At 40.0% G+C, this 21,168-nt stretch overlaps 2 protein-coding genes across 2 annotated transcripts; both read left to right on the top strand.

Moving 5' to 3' along the window:
• Positions 1-2,252: 2,252 nt before the first annotated feature.
• On the top strand, positions 2,253-5,953 carry LOC144707928 (coatomer subunit zeta-2-like). Its single transcript, XM_078581205.1, has 7 exons — positions 2,253-2,379; positions 2,888-2,945; positions 4,613-4,772; positions 5,015-5,162; positions 5,231-5,308; positions 5,537-5,621; positions 5,739-5,953. The coding sequence occupies exons 2-7, from the start codon at positions 2,922-2,924 to the stop codon at positions 5,796-5,798; spliced, it is 555 nt and encodes a 184-aa protein (XP_078437331.1). The 5' UTR covers positions 2,253-2,379; positions 2,888-2,921; the 3' UTR covers positions 5,799-5,953.
• A 10,227-nt stretch (positions 5,954-16,180) lies between these two features.
• Positions 16,181-20,214, top strand: RBL15 (RHOMBOID-like protein 15). The gene is made up of 12 exons (XM_078581276.1): positions 16,181-16,289; positions 16,406-16,571; positions 17,077-17,380; positions 17,909-17,941; positions 18,026-18,117; positions 18,216-18,289; positions 18,767-18,858; positions 18,953-19,022; positions 19,168-19,334; positions 19,617-19,668; positions 19,758-19,814; positions 19,997-20,214. Exons 1-12 carry the CDS (start codon positions 16,266-16,268, stop codon positions 20,078-20,080), a joined length of 1,215 nt encoding a protein of 404 aa, XP_078437402.1. The 5' UTR covers positions 16,181-16,265; the 3' UTR covers positions 20,081-20,214.
• Positions 20,215-21,168: the final 954 nt, after the last annotated feature.

The following is a 21,168-nucleotide window of genomic DNA, read 5'->3' as shown; positions in this document are numbered from 1 at the left end:
GGGGTCCTTTTTTTAAGGGCAAGCAAAATCCCATCTACTGGCGGTATAGAGACATTCTGCTTATATTATAAATGTTACGAGGGATCCTTTGTTTAGTTCCAGCATCAAAATGTTGGAGCTGCAAATCTAAGGACCATGATGGCCATCTTTCCATTATATGATACACGACTTCTTATCTGTTGCTCCTAAAGTCGTGCCTTTATCAATCCAAGACATTCATGTTATACACATTGTGCTCGTCGCGCGCCACGCCGTCGCGGCGTCGCGCGTCGCGCCGTTGCGCATCGACGCCATCGTGCCTAATAAGCTGAAGATTCGTCCAAAGATCAGTCAACTGATACAAATGGCATGTTTAGGTCAATACATGTTGCTTTATGCATCTACCCACTAAAAGAGTGTATCAACGATTTGATGAGATTGAGGATAATAGTACTGGAATATGGTATTCATGGTTATGAAGGAATTTTATTCTAGATCAACTGATTCAACCTTACATTAATGAAGAACTTAATTTTAAACTCGACATAGAATCACACTTTATTTGGCAGGATGTGATCCACGATGAGCTACTTATGAATGTTTGTATTTCTGTGGGTATATGCAATCATTCTAGTTGCATACCTACTGATATTGGTTCCTTTAATCCACAAGAATTGTGGAAAGGAAAGTAAAACCAACGTGAATTGTGACAAAGGATGGAATCTCTAGTCCATGAGACGAGGCACGACACAAATAAGTTAGAGTTAATGACTATGAATATGGATTTAATGGATATCTAAATTGTAAAATTTTGATAGTACTTATACCATATCAAGGAAGAAAATATGTTTTGTTAGAAAGGATGCATGTTTTGAAGACACTTATCTTCTATTAGAAGATTGTGGGAGCAAAAGTAGTCTTACAATAAAAAATGATCCAAAAATTATCACAACCTCATGAGACAAGGATTTAGTCATGCATTTATGCAGATGCTCATGAAAGAACTTTATATGTCAAGTGGGAATGACTATACAAGATGATCATAATGTTGGGTATAATAGTTCAAGTAAATATCGAGGTACTCTATCTCAAAGATGGATTTATGACCCATGAATACTATTATAACTCTAGGAATATGCGAGAGCATATAGATTCTGAAATTTAGTCCATGCACCTAAACCAATTTGGGAACTTGGAAGGCCCTCCAAGTTTAATTTTTTTTTTGACATTCAAAATATTGTTTGTGTGTGACCCTCTGGCACCATATATAATTATAATCAATGATTCCAATGACCGAATTGCCTTTAGTTGAAAATCTTAGTGATTATGTACATCAATAAATATATTAATTAATAAAGGATTGATTTACCCCAATTAATATATTGAGTGCCTAACATATGGGGTGCCAAGCTACAACATCTAGAAGATACAAATAAGTATATCAACAGTCACATGGAACTAGTCCCTCATCTAGTTGTGGTTTATTTGTAGTCCCTCGTCTAGTTATGCTCGGATGAATTAGGGTATGGTAAATTATCGGACTTGAATTGTTGCATTGGGAAATTATTAGAGAACTCATATATTATATTTTGTTGCCTTTGCTTGGGATTGAACTACATCTTATTCCCACAATATTATCTTGTCCATACAATTACCTTTGTGAAATTATTGGTGCAACCGAGCGAAGATGGTTAGGAGCTCAATAATTGGGAATATTTATATGACATACTTAAATAATGGTAATCTTTGTACTATGATATGTTCATAATTAACTTACCCACATCATGTATTCATGGTCTTCATTATAAGTCTCATAAGTGCATCTTATCAATATATTATATAAATAAAATTGAAAAAGATGTAGAATGTGTGAATGGCTTTCCACGCTAGCATGTTTCCATCACAAACAAAAAAATCACAATGCAGATGTCCACTTGAGAGTTGGGCTAGGCTTTTACATGGTTTCAAAAAGCAAATTAATGAATTTACACCAGTTGTCAAGTCAACATGATGTCAGCAATTCAAATATATTTTACAACCCAAGAATAGAACTTCTTCCCACAATAAAATGAGTGACCGTTGTCCAATCCAAATCATTCTTTAGAAATGAGATCTATTGGCGAATTCTCTGAGGACTCTTTGATACTGGAAATTTAGAAATAAGCGCAAGGAAGTTAAATGCACCTTCTAGAACAAAGTCTCTCTTCAATAAACGGGCCGGGCCTAATCTAAATCCTTTATAACTTGGAACAGCCCGGAAAAAATAGAAAGGACCGCTCTTTAAATATAATCTGAAACTTATTCGCTCTGAACGTATAGAATCTCCCTCGAAGCTCAGAGCTGTTCTATTCCTTCTCATCCGGCGATCACCTTCGGCGATTCCGCTGCGCGCTATCACTTGTACGATTTCAAAAAATGCTGCTTTTTTGTGCTAGTCTTTCTTCATTCTATCGTTTACTCTTCCCAGTTCGACGGTTGGCTGGTACCCGTCCTTGCATGGAGGAGTAGATCTGTTATGCCCAGTGTCAGATTTACGCAGATCTTGCTTTCCAATGATGTTAATTTATCTTCTGTGTCGTATCCTGATTGTGTTTCTGATTTTATGTCGATCCCATCATCCTTTTAATTTTCAAACCCTTGCACAATTTCCTAAACGAGTTATTTGGTTCTTGGAATTCGACTATTCTCCCCACATTCTGAGACTTATGAGTACTTCTTCAAGAAACTTCTATTGCATTCCGAAATTTGATTCATAAATGCCAAGGAACCTGCTATCTTCGTTGATTGTACGAACCCAGTGTCTGGACGCTCGTTGTTGTTATTAATTGTTATTGATCTGGCTCTCGTGATGCTCTCATCATTCGAGTGGGATCAAAACTTCTCAACGAATGACCTAACTTTTTTCCAGGGATCGGACTTTCCGACATTATCTCCTAGGCAAAATGAGCGCCCTATCACGGTCGGAGGTAAGGAAAGAAATTTATAACCTTTATCGATCCAGCAAAACTCACGGATGACATTAAATTTGTAACCTTCTAGTTTAGTATGGCCATGAAAAGCCATTTTCTGCGTAGTTTTCCGTGCACTGAGTCAAGAGTGACTCAATTACATGAAAAAAATGTCTTTTTATTGCTCATTTCTCATTTGGCTAGAATCCTAAATTTTTAACTCTCTTGGAGACGGTAAGGGTATCACCGAAATGTATTTTTCCATTAATCTCTTGTTTCTGCTTCTTCGAGCTTACTGCTCAATTGTTATCTTTCTTACTTAAGTTGAAAATATCCATCCTCATCTCCAGATTTTGGGACGTTTTTGTTTTGACTCCGTCGATGAATTTAAGGCTAATTTTTGGATATTTTCATAATCAAGGCTAATTGTAGACCTCTAGTGGTCGAGAGGACAAGAGTATTTTGTCTCCGTCTATTAAGTTTCTGTGAATCAAATGAATTTTTTGTCTGCATTTATATTTTAATCAACCGCAAACCACGAACATTCTTGTCCTCTCGACCACTAGAGTCATCATTCTACAATTAGCCTTGATTATGAATTCAAGCAGTCCTCAGACAAACTATGAGCAAACCTGTTTATTAGATATCGAAACGATCTGTATGGAATTGGTAATAAAAGATCAAGAAATTCTACTTACCGATGTAAATGACCTTCTTGCAAATCCAGATCCCTTTTCTGAAATCCCGGCGGTCGCCAATCCTCCTGTAGCTAGCTCCTCTTGATGATACAAACGCCCTCAGAAGACCCTTGCTGCATACACCTGGTCTTTCCAAGATCTCCCACACACTTCAAGAAGTCTAACTGCCAGAAGATGCCTTTCCTTGAGATCTCACCTCTTATTTATAGGCATTCTTGATTCCCATACCACTCCAAGTCAAGACTGGGAGTTAGTGGCCACATCAGCACCACATGGGGTACTAGGTCCCCTGGTGCCTGTTATCTGGTCAACACTCTTTATTTGGCTCTCCCATCTTTTTCTTTTCTCATATACTCTAATGGGAGCCGTATCAGATATCAGGGGCAGCTTCAATGAAGCCTCGCCTTTGTTTATTAGCACAGTCAATTCCCAAAAGCCAAGTCCATACCTGACAAGCCATGTCCTTATGATTAAGTCCCATAGTTACAAATTAAAAATAAATTATGTCAAGTGAGGAAGAAGGAAGATAATGACATAATCTCTAGTGAGTACATGTGTGGGTATATATATACCCTAGGAGAGAGAATGATAAGAGGGCTAATGGGCTTATAGAATAGGGCCCATTAGCCCATGAGAATTAGTATCTCACTAACAAATTATGATGAAGATATTGGTGAAAAATTAAGCTAAACAAATAAATAAATGTTACTCTATCCTAGATAAGTAAATGTTATTCCTTCGAAACTGTAGTTACGCTCTTCTTGCATTGTCTACCCTTCATTACTCTGGTATGCAATCTCCTTGATTTGTGTTATATTTAATTGGAAAATGACTTATTACAGTTTTTAGATAGCCTTACGGACCTCATATTTGGATGACCGACTGGGTATTGTCGTTTAATACATTAATTTGATTGAATCTCTTCAAAGTTCTTAAGAATATAATTCAAATTTCTGTCTGATTATTAGATTTCTTTTCATCATTCAGGTGTCCTGCCCTTCAGTAAAGAACATTCTCTTGTTGGATTCTGAAGGGAAACGTGTGGCAGTCAAATACTTCACAGATGACTGGCCAACGCTTAACGCAAAGTTGGCCTTTGAAAAGTCAGTGTTTACAAAGACCCAGAAGACTAATGCCCGTGCAGAAGGTGGCAATCTCTTTTTGATATTTTAGGCGGATAAGCTTTTAGCGACTAGTTTGGTAAATAAAATTTGACGACCCTGTTTGAACATCGGATCCACTCGTGTCCTTTTTTTAATTGCGTGAGTATTGAAATATCCATCTGTCCATCCTATGATTTTTACGTCATATGGGTAGTAAATAGCCTGTGGCTGACAGTGCCTTTTTGGAGTCCATTTATACTGAAGGGAATATTTTGACTGGATGCAGCCGAGATCACGATGTTTGATAATTACATCATCGTCTATAAGTTCATCCATGATCTGCATTTTTTCGTCACGGGCGGAGATGAGGAAAATGAGCTGATCCTGGCTTCCGTTCTTCAAGGTTTCTTTGATGCCGTTGGGCTTCTCCTCAGGTATCTCCCTCCTAATCGAGATTTTTTTATTTTTCATTTATTTATTTCACCTCTATGGCCATTTTCAGGGGCGATGTGGAGAAAAGAGCTGTTCTCGAAAACCTGGATTTGATTCTTCTGTGCATCGATGAAGTTGTCGATGGAGGGTACGTGACCCCTAGTCATGCAATCATGAAGAAAATGGTGGTTTGGGGAACTGCAATTTGATTCTATCGATAGTTTCTTCTGCATAATTCTATTGGAATTATCTAAATTTATGGCGAAAACAGAGAAAAACATCTACAAATAGCTGGAAGGGGGGGAGCTTCAATGAAATTATAGATATTTAGGTGTTCTTTGTGTGCTCGGCTTTACCGTAATTTGAAACTTTGCAGGATCATACTGGAAACAGATGCCAATGCCATTGCCGGGAAGGTGGCCACAAACAGTGTGGATGGCGCTGTTCCCTTCTCTGAGCTGGTAAACATATCATGACATCCTTAAACTATCACCGTTCTTATTTATTATATATATACCTCCCTGGGGTAAATGACTGTCCTTTATTCTTATCCATGTTCTTTCCTTGTATTCCATCAGACCGTCTCACAGGCGCTTGCCACGGCCAGAGAACACCTCGCCAGGTCCCTTCTCAAGTAAAAGTTCGTGACTCTATCTCTATCCATCTATCTGCGGTAAACAATCCTGAAAAGGATTAGATTCTTCCAACTAAGTTCAGACCCTATTCGGAAATACTCTATTTTCATTATTTACCCTGCCATTATTTTTCCAAGGATTGTGGGTTGCCCTTCTTCTATTTTGTGTTACACTACTACCCCTCCCTCGTTCCAATGTAGACCGTATTTTCCATGATCACATTCGGATCAAGGAAAGAGAGAGATAATTTTCAATTTCATGATTTAAAAAGGGTCGCTTATGGACTGATATCTGATTGTCTTTAATGATATCCGATATCGGATTGTATTGGAACAGATACAGATGCCATATCGGATCTCTCTGGACACCTTTACTGATGTGGACATGAGATGTTGGTCTTGGATGTTGTAAATACTTTTAGAAAATTAATGATTCATTTATTTATCATGTCTACGAAAAATACTCTTGATTAAGGGCATTAAACACAAAATAATGATTATTCAGAAAATGTTGTTTAAATAATTGTTTATTCTATTAGTCTGATGATTATTGGTCAATAATCTTTAATCTGCTCTAATCCCAAAACATTGTGATTAAAATAGTACTTAAGTGTCATTCAAATCAAGGCTGTCTCTTTGCAGATAATTGTACGGAATTTCGCCCATCAATTGGTGGCCAATGAGTTGTCTCTTATAAAAAATGTTGAGTCTTGTGGGCTATTTAAAGCAGGGATGTCTTAACAGGTAAATATAAAGCATACGTGTCATTTCTTAAAAAAAAAAGAAAAATGCGACAAGCTGATCTCCCTGCTGGCCCTGTTGACTAAAAAAAGACAAGTTGGGTCTGAAATTCCCAACTCAAAACTGCCCCTTTGGCACCACTTGGCTTCCACACCTAGGGAAGAATACAGTCCGGTCTCCGTCTGGTTTTTTCAGATCTGGTCTCGGTCAGGTCCAGTCTCGGTTGGTCATGTTGACTAGTCAATGTGAAAATCAATGTCCAGTTGACTTGGTCGTCTCGCTGCATCTAACTAGACTTTATCTTAATGTCGCCTCCGGTGCCAAAGTATTGTTTGATAATGAGAGAGCAAGAGGGAGAGATAAAGAGAGAGGAATAAAATTAGAGAGTGAAATAGTGTGAGGATGAGAGAGGAAGAGAGCGATACTGGGGTATTGCAAGATGGAGAGAATACGAGAGGGGGAGAGGGGGAGAGGGAGAGAGGGAGAGAGGGAGAGAGTGAGAAGGAAAGAGGGAGAGAGGAAGAGAGATGAAATAGGGAGAGCGATAGAGGAAAAAGAGAGGGAGAGAGTGCCTTATGGAGGGACTATGAGAGGGAGAGAGGAAGAGGGAGCAGGCCAGATGGAGAGAGGGAGAGCAAAAGAGAGGGTGAGTGAGGGAGAAAACAAGAGGGAGAGAGGGGGAGAGTGAGAGCGAGAGAGAGAGAGACAAGAGTGAGAGAGACAGAGCACGCGAGAAATGGAGAAAGGAGGAGAGTGAGAGCAGGTGAGAGAGGGAGAGAGGGAGAGAGGAGAGTGAGATCTGTAGAGAGGGTGTGAGAGAGAGGGAGAGTGGAGAGTGAGATCTGGGGAGAGTGTGTGAGAGAGAGGGAGAGAGGAGTGTAAGATCTGGAGAGAGGGTGTGAGAGAGAGGGAGAGAAGAGAGTGAGATCTGGAGAGAGGGTGTGAGAGAGAGGGAGAGAGGAGAGTGAGATCCGGAGAGAAGGTGAGAGAGAGAAAGAGTGGGTGAGAGGGATAGAGGTAGAGAGTGAGAGCGGGAGAGACAGTGCGAGAGAGGGATAGAGGTGTATAAGCCCACTTCGTAAGGCAGTTAATTCTGCCACTATCCCTCTCCTCCACGACTTTTTCTTCTATTTCTTTTCCACCGTCCATTGTAAGCTACGTGGGAAGTAACCATTGTTAGCAGTTACATTTTCTCTCTTTTCATCTGGCCTATAAATATGTACGTCGTTCCTCTGAAATTACAAGTTGAAAAGTTATTTTTTCACTTCTGTCTTCCTCTCTCGATCGACATCCATTTTCTCCATAATCAACACCTTTAGGAAGGTATGAAAGCTTGGGCTTGCCTCCAACATTTGGTATCAGAGCTCCAGGTTCTGAGGGAAGATGTCGTGACGTGGAGATGTTGCCTCTGCTGCTGCTGAAGGCGAGAAGGATCTCATCCTTGTTGGAGCTACAAAGGGACCCAGAGATGCTGGGTACCTTGGTACGTTCCCAGTCTTGTCAAAGACAAATAATGCATTGTGGGCAATGCCTATGCAGTTGCACTTGGAGGCTTATAATTTGTGGGAAGCTATCGATGGAGAAAATGTGGTGAGGAAGGAGGACCAGCAAGCCTTTTCTGTGATGATTGGAGCTTTGAGCGAAGACATTCAAACTCAGCTTGACATTACGAAAGCAGCAAAGGAGACATGGGAGATTCTCAAGTCGATGAACATCGGCGCTTCTCGGCTCAAGAAATCCAGACTTCAAGCTCTCAAGCATGAATTTGAGATGCTGGTCATGGGTGATGAAGAACCGATGACCGATTTCTCTGGAAAACTGTCACGAATCGTCACGAGTCGTCACTCAAATGAGGAATCTTGGAGAACAAGTTGACGAAGGAGTCATTGTGTCAAAGCTTCTTCGTGCTGCTACAAAGAAGTTTGATCCCATTCCTTCTACTCTAGAAAAATTTGGCAATATTGACTCGATGTCACTTGAAGAAGCGGTAGGATCTTTGAAGATTTATGAAGAGAAACTTCAGGATTGCTAGTCAAAGAAGGAAGAGCGAGCTCTTCTATCTCGTAGCATTGAAAAACCCAAAGGAGACGGGTTTCGTGGTAGAGGCCGAGGTCGTGGTCGTGGCCGTGGCCATGGCCATAGAAGAGGTAGAAGCTCTGGAGGAAGGGGAGCTGGAGATGAGAAGTCTCGCCACAAATCCAAGGTACAATGCTTTAATTGTGAAAAGTTTGGGCATTATGCCTCGAAATGCTACAGAGAACCTGTTGGGTTCTAGAGGCCTAGATCTGGATGAACAGAACAAAATGATGTGTAGCGGAAGACTTTTGCGAATCGAACGACATCGACAAAAAACCATTAAACGAAGTACATTTGCACGAATCTCATTCGTGATTTCTTTGATCACGGAGCGAGACGAGTCGAACTGCTCAAGTGTGCAGCCTCTACACGTATCCACGTGGTCCTCGGCACGTCGGATCTCCTCCTTCTCGTTGACGAGACTCTTTCTTTCTCCGTTGGCGTCGTTACGTCGTCCTGGTCACATCAGGGATGGAGAGGGGGTGTGGGGAGAGTGGAGAAGAAGGAGAAAGGCCCCTGAACAATTCTGGCCTGGGTGAATTTCGTTCAAGGCCTTCCCCTGTTTATACTTAGTGGGTATTTTTCATAAAAACCCCCAAAACTTAAGTATATCTTCCAACATCCAAAAGACCATTTGCGTGTGATCCTCTAGGCCCATGTATCAGTCTAGTTAACGACTCCAGCGGCCCAATAACCTTTATTGGCCATCCAAATTAATTAACTATATCATCATATAGATTAATCAACGTCGTATCGATTTCACCCAATCGATAGGTTGAGACTCCGACACGTGGGGTGCCAAGCTACACCTCGTGTCCTAGAAGATACAACGGAGTGTGTATCAACGCACTCATGGAACCTGTTCGTCATCAGTTACCGTGTATGTATAATCCCTCATCCACTTGACGCTCCTTAGACGACTTAGGGTATGGTCAACTGTCAAACCCTAATCGATCATCCAAGTTAGTACTGATGCATTCAGAAATCATCGGAGAACTCTTCTCTGATATTTCACTGCCTTGGCCAAGGACTTCATCGCATCATCTTCCTTGAGCTGTCACCACTTATACCGAGGGTGGACGATCCCATCTTGACCACTCAATCGCCTTCGTGTACTTCTTGATGCACCCGAACTAAGACCGTTTAGAATCCCATGATTAGAGACTCGTTGGCCATAGCCAAAGTACAACCGTCCGTCCACAAGACGTCTTGGGTGTCTTAGGTCTAAAGACCACTTACACATCCGTGACGTCAATCAACCTGATTGACAGTTCGGTATAATACCATCCAGGGATTCGTACGGATCAATTTAGTGAACTCTTTTCACTAAAGAGCACCCACTATCTATCCTTAGTGTCGCCACACTAATGGCTATGGGACCGGCCATACTCATCATATGAGTGAGGCTAGATAGTGCTATTCTATCTGGATACTTTGATGTCCTTCTCGCGTATCCTTTGAATAGGAATGTTTAGAACATATGCTTAAAGACTAGTGATCTCCATATTACGATCTCATCATAATTCACTAAGTCCGATCATGTATTCATGGACTTCATTATACGCATCACACGTGCACTATAATGAATATGTTCTATTAATGAACATGGAACGAGATGTGGAATGTGTGATTGGCTTGTCGGCCACGTATATTTCCATTAGAACCAAGAGAAAAGAAGGCAAAATTTTCTGAAGCAGAGGATCAACTATCAATGACACTCCTCATGATGATTACGCAAGAAGAAAGCCAACTACTGCTTCAAGAAGAGACAAAAGAAAAAGAGGAAGGGTGTGGTACGTTGACATTGGAGCTACAAATCATATGACTGGGAGGCGCAAGCTGTTTTGTGATATCGTATCACATCAAGGAAAAGTTAGATTTGGAGACAACTCAAGCATTAAAATTGAAGGCAAGGGGAGCATTCTTGTCAATGGTCAAGGCGGAGGAAGACTGAAATTGAGCAATGTACTTTATGTACCTAAGCTCAAGTCAAACATTCTAAGTGTAGGTCAGCTAGATGATCTTGGATGCATAATGGTATTGGAATTGGGCTCGCTTATCATTTATGACAAAGATCGAAGACTCTTGGCGATAGTGAAGAAGACGGTTAGAAGGCTATATCCTCTTAAACTGTCCATTGAGGAGAAGTGCTTTATATCAAAAGGAAATCAAGAACAAGGGTGGATGTGGCATAGAAGGTATGGTCACTTGAATTTTCAATCTCTGAAGAAGCTCTCTTCTAATGTGTTAGTACGGGGAATTCCATCTCTTGTTCCACCAAACAATCTATGTCAAGAATGTGTTGCCAACAAGCAACATAGGAGTTCATTTCCCACTCTTCAACATTTAGAGCAAGCAGAGTACTCGAGCTCATCCATCGAGATATATGTGGCCCTATCTCACCCACTACTTATTGAGGAAACAAGTATTTTCTCATTCTAGTGGATGATTACTTATGACTAATGTGGGTTGCTGTGTTGAAGCAAAAGAGTGAGGTGTTCCAGGCTTTTCTAAAGTTCAAGACAATGGCTGAAGCTGAAAAATGAGTAAGATTGGGAATTTTTCGCCCTGATCAAGGGGGAGAGTTCAATTCCTCAGAATTCTCCTCTTATTGTTCCAAGCATGGCATAAAGAGGCATTTAACAGCTCATACTCGCCCTCAGAAAAATGGAGTTGTTGAAAGAAGAAACAGGACAGTTATAAATATGGTGAGATGCATGATGAAAGAGAATAATTTACCACATGAATTATGGGGAGAAGCTGTCAACACTAGTGTATACATCTTGAATTGATCACGTACAAGAAACTTGGAAGGAAGAACTCCGTATGAAGTCTGGACTAGTCTCAAGCCAAATGTTTCTCATCTTAGAGTTTTTGGCTCTCCAATTCATGTGAAGGAACTTGGAAAAAGACTATCAAAGCTTCAATATAGGAGCAAACCTATGATTTTCATAGGTTATGAAGTTGGTACAAAAGGATACAAATGCTATGATCCGAAGACCAGCAAAGTGCACATCAGTAGGGATGTAATTTTTGAAGAAAACAACCACTGGGATTGGAGCTCATCTCAACTTCAAGGTACTCTATGCATTCAAAATTTTCCTCAACCTCCTTATGCAGAAGAAGAGGTTGACCAGCAAAATTCAAGTCAAGAATCATGTGAGCATGAAGATGAAATCTCGAATCATGAAAACACTCAACACGCAGCCTATGAAGAACACACTAATGCAAGGTACAAAGATATAAGTCAAATTTATGTGGATACTGAAGAATATCACTTGATGTATGAAGAACCCACTTCATATTCAGAAGCAACAAAGCATGAAGTTTGGAAAAATGCCATGAAAGAGGAGATTGATGCTATTGGAAGAAATGATACATGGAGCCTTGTCTTACCACCAAAATAATGCAAGCCTATTGGTCTCAAATGGGTCTACAAGGTAAAAACAAATTCAGAAGGAGCAATAACTCGTCACAAGGCTAGACTGGTGGCCAAGGGTTATGTGCAGAAACAGGGAATCGACAATGAATTGGTATTTTCTCCGATAGCTAGAATGGAAACTATAAGAGTTTTATTTGCAATTGTAGCTCATGGAGGATGGGAAATTCATCATTTAGATGTGAAATCAGCTTTTCTAAATGGTGACATAGAAGAGGTTTTATATGTAAAGCAGCATGAAGGTTTCATCAAGAGGGACAAAGAACATTAAGTCCTAAAATTGAAGAAGGCCCTTTATAGGTTGAAGTAAGCCCTAGGTGCCTGGTACACAAAGCTTGATAAATGTTTAAATACTATTAGTTTCATCACAAGCTCCTTGGAGCACGCTGTTTATTTCAAGGTATCTCAGATTTCTCGACTAATCATTGGAGTTTATGTGGATGATATCATAGTCACAGGATAAGTGTCTAGCGTATTCAGAAATTCAAGACTCAAACAGAAAGCTACTTTGAAGTGAGTGATCTTGGATTGCTGACTTCTTATTCGAGTATTGAAGTTGATCATTAAAAGGATCACATCAGAATAATTCAGAAGATTTATGCTCTAAAGCTACTGCAACAAAGTGGAATAAGTGATTGTAACTCAATCTCTATACCTCTTGAAGCACGTTTCAAATTCAACCATAAAGATGCAACTCCTCTAGCTGATCTTACAGTTTTTCAGAAGCATAATTGGGAGTCTAAGGTACTCGACTCACACACGACATGATCTTATGTTTTATGTTGTCTACCTCAGTAGGCATATGGAGAATCCTACATCAGAACACATGGTGGCAGTTAAAAGGATCCTCAGATATGTCAAAGGGACTATGAATCTGAGATTAATCTATAGAAAGAAGGAAGAAGTCTCTCTCTGGGATATTGTGACAGCGATCATGCCAGAGATCCTATTGATCGAAAGAACACGACTGGAGTATTGTTTTTCCTCGGATCAGGCTCGATAGCTTGGACTTCACAAAAAAAAAAATAGTGGCCTTATCTTCATGTGAAGCTGAATTTGTAGCCGCCACTGCTACAGCTTGTCAGGGGATTTGGTTAGCAAGACTCATTGAAGAACTAACGACAGAAACAATTTTTCCCATAAAGCTCTTAATAGACAACAAATCAGCCATCTCTTTGTCAAAGAATCTTGTACTTCGCAATCAGTCAAAGCATATTGATACAAAGTACCATTTCATACGATCGTGTCTTGAAGAAAAGAAAATTGAAGTGGATTGTGTGGCTACAAATGATCAGCTTGTAGATATTCTCACTAAGGCTTTGGGAAGAATTTGTTTTGTCAAACTTTGTCAAGATCTGGGCATCCATGAAGATGGTAAGAGAACTGGACTTAGAGGGGAGATTGATGAGACTAAGCCCACTTCATAAGGCAGTTACTTTTGCCACTATCCCTCTCCTCCATTACTTTTTCTTCTATTTCTTTTCCACCGTCCATTGTAAGCTACGTGGGAAGTAACCACTGTTAGGAGTTACATTTTCTCTCTTTTCATCTGGCCAATAAATATGTACATCGTTCCTTTGAAATTACAAGTTGAAAAGTTATTTTTTCACTTCTGTCTTCCTCTCTCGATCGACATCCATTTTCTCCGTAATCAACACCTTTGGGAAATTGTGAAAGCTTGGGCTTGCCTCCAACAAGAGGTAGAGAGTGAGAGTGGGAGAGACAGTGAGAGAGGGATAGAGGTAGAGATTGAGAGCATGAGAGACGATGAGAGAGAGGGATAGAGGAAGAGAGTGAAAGCAGGAGAGACGGGGTGAGAGAGGGATAGAGGTAGATAGTGAGAGAAGGAGAGACGGTGCGAGAGAGGGATAGAGGAAGAGAGTGAGAGCTAGAGAGAGGGTGAGAGAGAGTTGGAGAGAGGGAGAGAGGGCGAGAGAGAGTGGGTTAGAGAACCAGCAGGAGAGGAGAGAGGGCTAGATGGCGAGAGGGGGGGAGGGGAGAGAACGAGCGGGAGAGAGGATGAGAGAGAGAGGGAGAAAGAACAAGGGGAAGAGTGAGGGAGGGAGAGAGAACAAGGGGGAGAGAGAGGGAGCAAGAACGAGGGGGAGAGAGGAAGCATGTGAGAGAGGGTGAGAGAGAAAGAGGGAGAGAGAACGAGAGGGAAAGATGAAGAGAATGAGAGATGGAGAGAAAAGAGAGGGAGAGAGTAAGAGAGTGAAAGAGCAGCACCGTGTGATGTTCATGACCAATTGAATCCTGATGTACTAGTAGGTACCAGAGGAGATCGCTATAATCTATATTGTATTCATACTGAAGAGATGCGACTCAGTATTCTAATCATTATGCAATGTCCTAATAAAATGCCTAGTGTCATTTCATATGATGGGTCACCATGCGCTATTCATGCTGCAGAGAAGATTTATGGAACCATGCTTTCTTTTGCTTGTATTTCACCGCTAAAGGTGATGCAAATCACTGTTAACCACTTCTGGTTCAAGCTTGCTATTTTTGTTGGTAGCTTATCTTAGAATAGTGACCTAACTTTTTAGTTTAGTGACAGCTCTGATCGTAGGCTTAGCTTTACGCTCCCGCTTTTACACCTCGAACTGGACCTGGACCCATACCAAAATGTTGGGTCAGCCCTAAGAATGCTGAACAACAATCCAGTTTGGTTCGATGTAACTAACCTTTGGTCAGACAGTGTCCTTTCCTATCCGTAGTTGATAAACACTATCAAGAGGCATGCTGCAAGCTGACCTCTTTGTCCCCTGTTTACATTGCTGTTGGGGTTGGTATCTAATGTAATTATATGTCATATGATGCCAATAACTAGGATCGGAAGATGGATGACAGGCCATCGTCCACTTTGTCCCAATCCATCAACTATACTTCATCACTAGTGGATGGATGACAAGACAAAGTCATTTTGATCATTAGTCATCAACCATATGTCTGAGAAGACTAATGATTGATGTAAGTAAATGACCCGACATATGATGCGAGATAACAGATGAGGGAATAAGAATGTAATAGCGTGTAGAGAGAGGAGGGAGGGATAATTTGGATACAGGGAGAGGGAACAAGAGAGGTAGTCAAGTGATCAAGTGGATATCTATGGCTGTGGTGGCGCAGCACAAGAAGTGACACCAGCAACAGCCAATGGGTTCTTGGGTAGATAGGAAGAGAATGAGAGGAAAAGATAGCGAGAGAGTTTGAGGGAGATATTGTGAGGGAAAGAAACAACCCCTGGTGGGTATCTCAGGCAAAGACAATGCAACACTGATGGGATGGTGATGCTAGTGTAGCTGACGTCATTTAGAAAAGAGAGGGGGTAGAGGGAGAATGGGGAGCATATTTATGTTTTCTCTAGAATATGTCATCATCCAGATTTCATCATCAGTTCCTCTTTTCATTGCCTGTGATTGACTGAACAGGACTGATGAAGGAACGGTGGCGATGACAAAATATGGATGTGACAATTGAGACGATAACAAGTCCACTGAAAGGACGACTGAACGGACGGCTGTCCAGTCCCATCCCATCAGACTATAACTGGGATTTGTCATCTGTCTTTCAACCCCACCAATATCATATGTTATTATTGCACTCAAATATAATTAAATAAATTGAACCTAAGACTAGGAAAATTAAACCTTAATATCTCCCTATCCAACCGTCAGATCAACCTGAAATTTTGAGGGTAGATTTGTATTTTCCTATTATTTCCATCCAGTGACAGGATTTTTAAAATGATGTCGGGAAGGGGGGGGAACCCACAGAGGAAGATGCGCATGCTGAGACTCTCCATTCTTTAAGGTGTATTTTAGAATGCTGACGTTCAATATTTTTGTCCACTATTTAAATATTTTTACAATCATTAATAATCAATGAATAAATAATTCATTCGTTAAAAGTGTCTTATTTGGGATACCCACAACATTTATCCCAAATCTTTGACAGCCCTTATAGCTAATGGGGAAGTATGATAGTGAGAATATGCGTGCAATTACATTGCCTGCATTAGATGATTTTGGGCTTTGCATTATGGGCCTTTTCAGGCGTATATGGGCCGGGCCTAGTGGTTTAACAACTCGTGTGCGCCGCGCGTCGGCGGGAGACAAAGAGGAAATTAGGAAAATTTATAGCGAAGTGTTTGTCAACTGCGGGCGAGTGAAAGGAGGGGCGGAGGAGAGAGCGACGGGAGGGACGAAGAGAATGCGATCGAACATCGTTTCCGAGGTGCGAGATCGAACATTCTCTGCAATTCTTGCAATTGTTGTAATTTTTGCGATTGCGAATTTTTGGTTTTTTTTTTTTGGGTGGGGGTTTATGACTTTGATTTGGGGGGCGTGCAGGCGGGGCTCCAGACGAGGTTCGGACAATGGTGGGGTGGGATCACGTTCGTGACATCTGCTGTGCTGGTGCTGTGCTCATTCATATACTTGGTGTGTTTGCTGGTTGGCTACGATTCTTTCCGTGAAGTCTGCTTCTTGCCTGTCGACGTGGTATCGCACTTCCAAGGTGTAATTCTCAACTCCCAGAATTTTTCAGAGAATTTTGCCTGGTTTGCTACTTGTACTTCCATGGTGTAACTTCCGGGTCTATGATCATTTCTGAAATTTGGGGCCCGTGCTTTTTCTGAAACTCTGGATTTATGCTTTTTCTAATACAAAAGATTACTACAAAATTTTGAAGTGTCTTATTTTGTACTGTACTTGGTCGTTTGATTTCAGAGGCTCCCAAGCGACCAAATTTATTGCTCGCATCGTGATTTTGTACCCATGACTTGGGCTATGACACACATTTGGCGTCACAGTATCAACAGATTTCCTTGCAATTCATCATTCACGTGAGACTATTAAACCATGTTATGTAGTTATATTTTAATTTTGTAGCCAAAACTTGGGCACTGGCACGCAGTTGGAGTAACAGCATCGACAGAGTTCATTCTATGTCATCATTCGCCTGAGTATATAAAACCATGTTCCTAGTTAAATTTCCTCCCTGACACAATTTTCTTTTCCAGTGTACAGAATATATACGGCCGATCTTTTCCATGGGTCGCTTCTTCACGTTCTTTTCAATATGTTGGCTTTGGTACCCCTTGGTACGGAGCTGGAGAGGATCATCGGATCAGTCCGATTGGTGTATCTCATATGGTTGCTCGCAACTAGCAATGGCCTTCTGCATCTGATTATTGCGTTTACTATTGCTAAAAACCCTGTTCATCCTTTTCCGTACCTCCTAAATGAATGTGCTATTGGATTTTCTGGCGTCCTCTTCTCCTTGATCGTCATTGAAGGAAGTTTGAGTGGAATCCGGTCTCGGAGGTTAGTGTTTTCTTCTAGTCTGAAAATTAGTTTTTAATCTTTTTTGCTCTACTTCCCTTATATTTTATCACCAGGGAGTGATAAATGGACTGAATACTTAGCTGTTATTCATTTATGCTGTTGACTCGCTCGGAAAACCAATTCTTCTTTCCCCTCGGTCATTCGATGGACATACTCAAGTAAACTTCCAGAAAGTTTATGCGGAACCCGTAATCATCTCAAGTCTATCATAATTGTACAAAATACACAAATAACTAAAACTGTTGGCTGAACCGCACTATCACAAATCCCGTATTCGGCGTTCTATTAACAGAATAGTGATTCGTTAGAGTCTGAATCGGGCAATCTTAATTCGGATAATTGACCGATCTCCATCATATGGTGGTGAAATTTCATGTTTATGGCTCACAGATGGTCCATTACCTAATCTTTCCTTGTAGCCTGGTCAAATATTTATCACTTTAAATTATTTGGTTTGGAAGTTATTTTTTATTCTTGCCTTAAGTAACGCAAGGTCCTTTCTTACAGTGTCTTCGGTCTCTTCAATGTGCCTACAAAATGGTAAAAAAATGACCCCTTATTACTCTCTCGATGCTTACCCTTTTACGAAGTCCCTGTTATAAAAAGTTGTTTCAAAACTTTCAGGTATCCGTGGATTCTGCTGATACTATTTCAGTTTCTAGCCTCAAATGTTTCGTTACTGGGACATTTATGCGGCATATTATCTGGATTTGCCTGTACGTTATCCGTTTAAATGACCTTCAATTCTTGTTTGAATCAAATCGTTACGTTTTGTGGCAATTAATACTATTCACCATTATTATCATTCTTGCAGATATGTACGGATTTTTCCAGTATGTAACGCCTGGGCCGTCCTTTTATTCTGCTATTGAAAGCTCCTCCGTACTGGTGAGCTTCGTTATTTTTGTATTCCAATCTTTTGTATCATGTAAACCTTTTTTCAGATACTGTAGATGGGCTTTCTCCATATTTTATCACAAATCTTGAAGACAAAATATTATATTTATTTCTCTATGATTTGCAAAATATATCAACTTTCTTGGATGATAGGACATTTATTTGTGTTTGCTAAATTAGTTTTCGTGATGGGAATAAAATCCAACCTTTCATGAACGCAAGAACCTTGAGAATTATTTGTGATTATCAATTCAAACCGTTTGATATAACAAATCATACATCTCGTTGCCAAATCTTTAGTTTATTCTTTTCATCTCTTTGCTTAGCACTGTCTTGTTGTATGACATGTTTTCAGCCCCTTCTGTCCTTTAAGACCTTATTTTAAAAAGAAAATCATATTTAGAAGTATTATATCCAATCTTTCCGTGAGATAATAATCACGGGGAATGATGAGCTTTCATCTTGTAGTCATCTTGTGTTCGGCTCCAAGGATTCATCCTGTCAAGCGGAGCTTCTCACGGTTCACTTCCTACCTATTCTAGCAGCGGTTCAAGCCCAAGGTATCATATGTCCTCAAAGTTCACTTCTGTTTCTATCATGCACTTTCTCCAAATTTCATTGCCACAGACTAAACATGTTGGTATATTCATCCAGCACTTTGCTCCCTGGAAACGTCTGGAGAAATCTTTCTTCTTGGGTATTGACGCGGCAAATGCCATCCCAGGTTCTGTAATTCTGATTTTCTTATTATTATGATGTTCTGTGTGTCAACATTGATGTGGCGCCTCTTTGAGTACATCTCTCTCTGATAGAGAGAGAGATACTCTGAATGATGAACTTCTCTTAAGAGGGCATCTATTAATTCTTAGGTTTCAGAAGAGTCAAGATTCCCCGGAAGAGGAAGGACGCTGGGTTCAGAGAGAGGCCCACTGCCACCTACGTTTGATCCTGATCTGAGCCTGCAGGCTAGACTCTTAGATGACAATGGCAGAACGCCCCCTCCAGAAACAGTAGCTCAGAGAATTCATGATACAAGGTGTTCACCAGTCAAATGCTCCTCGCTCACTCATTCATTCATTATTTAATTCTCTTATGCTATCTTTGTGATCGTAAATTTCACGATCGTCTTTGATGTCTAAATGAACTTTTCGCAAAAGAACGCTCTGATTTGTACATTCAAATTAAAAGACCGAATCACTTAATGGGTTTAGTCTTTGTATTTTTTTCTTTCACCATCATTTAGACTCAGTCAGTTCTCTTTTTATTGCGTTGTAACTCTGAAATCATGAAAACTTTTCATTCTTTTGTGATTTTGAAGGCCTTTAGCTGTGAATACCCAAGGAGCCGTGACAATTCCTCCGCGCACTCAGGTTCTTTTTGTCTATCTCTAGCTGTAATTTTCGGGTTTATTCTGCTTCCTCTCGGGCATGTCTTTAATGTATTTTTTTGAGAGTAACAGGATTCGGATGGGTATGCGGAGGAGGTGAAGAAACTCGTGTCCATGGGTTTTGAAAAGGTGACTAGAATGCTTTTTGTTGTTATATTATCGATCTTTGCATCCCTGTTGCGACATACTAATAATAGTAATATGTAGGAAATGATAGCGAAGTATTTAGCATATGGAACATACATGTTTTAGCCATCTTCTTGGCAATGCTGAATGAGAATATGTGTGATACCTGTTTTTTGAAATTTCAGACGCAGGTGGAGGTTGCCCTTGATGCTGCCGAAGGAGATCTTGAGGTAGCCGTGGAGATTCTAATGAGCCAACAATCTCATTGACTTCTATCTGCTATGAATTCTCCAGTTCTAATTCCTGGCTTGTTATTAACTCAACTTTTGAACCGGAGGATCAATGTTGTGAAAAAATTGGGGTACAGGAAAGAAGGGGGCTCTGCTTTGATGACTTTCCGAAATACCTAATTCAAGGTCAATAGTTGATGTGAAAGAGGTTAGAAGACTCATTCAGAGAGAAACTGATGAACTCAAGTATGGGGTGTCTTTTGGTCAGTAATTGATTTACAGTAAAATCTATAGAACCTCAACTCAAAAAAATTATTAAACGGTGATGAGCAAGCGTCTTCTCCGCATGGAATGGATACTAGGAAATTAAGGCCTTTTAAAGAGTCATTAAGGGATGAGAAGGATACTTCATAACATATGAAATATGATGAGATGAGAAAGAGATAATATATATATATATATACATATAATAATTGATGCATATAAATGTTGATAAAAATAGACTAATGGGCACAGTGGATGAAGATGACAGGTAATATGAAGCACACATGATGGACGTAGATAGGTAGATGTGAATAAATGGATTGGTGTTGAGAAGAAAATGACTACATAAGTGCAATGAACTCATTCTAGATCTTTATGTTCTGCCAAGATAAAATAAATTCACGATAACAGGAGATCCCGCCCATTTCTCTTTGGCCTTCTAACTTTGAATAATGATTTGCACCAAGAAATCTTGATACATCATTAAATCACCCTCTTACACACGAGCTAGCAATGTAAGAAAAATTTTAAGTTGATTTTTACATGATACATGGATCTATTTATGCATAGGAGATGGAAAACTACTTTCAGACCGAACTCTTAGATAATTACATATCACATTCTGAAGTTGTGTAATGGCATGTTGATTATCTGTTAAATCAAATGAATATCCAATATTCATTTGCACTTCAATAGTTATCAAGCTAATAATTATTTTTCTAGAATTTTTAGTGCTTAGTTGGAATTTTCTGACATCATATTCATAAATAAATTAACTTTTAAGTTAGAATATTTTTTATGACATTAAATTCGTAAAGAATATAATTTTCTAGGTCATAATATTTTAAAATATTCTAAGAATT

Source organism: Wolffia australiana, chromosome 9, assembly GCF_029677425.1.
Source record: "Wolffia australiana isolate 7733 chromosome 9, ASM2967742v1".
NCBI lineage: Eukaryota > Viridiplantae > Streptophyta > Magnoliopsida > Alismatales > Araceae > Wolffia > Wolffia australiana.
The sequence above is the reverse complement of the archived record's forward strand: the minus strand, read 5'-3'. Positions and strand labels throughout refer to the sequence as shown.

Bases quoted from the DNA above. Each gene is read 5' to 3' on its own strand.
- LOC144707928 (XM_078581205.1), top strand. From the start codon at position 2,922: ATGAGCGCCCTATCACGGTCGGAG. The intron at 4,773-5,014 runs GTGGCAATCTCT...GACTGGATGCAG, and splicing joins GACTAATGCCCGTGCAGAAG to CCGAGATCACGATGTTTGAT. The intron at 5,622-5,738 runs GTAAACATATCA...GTATTCCATCAG, and splicing joins CTGTTCCCTTCTCTGAGCTG to ACCGTCTCACAGGCGCTTGC.
- RBL15 (XM_078581276.1), top strand. From the start codon at position 16,266: ATGCGATCGAACATCGTTTCCGAG. The intron at 17,381-17,908 runs GTTAGTGTTTTC...CCTTTCTTACAG, and splicing joins AGTGGAATCCGGTCTCGGAG to TGTCTTCGGTCTCTTCAATG. The intron at 19,335-19,616 runs GTGTTCACCAGT...GTGATTTTGAAG, and splicing joins CAGAGAATTCATGATACAAG to GCCTTTAGCTGTGAATACCC.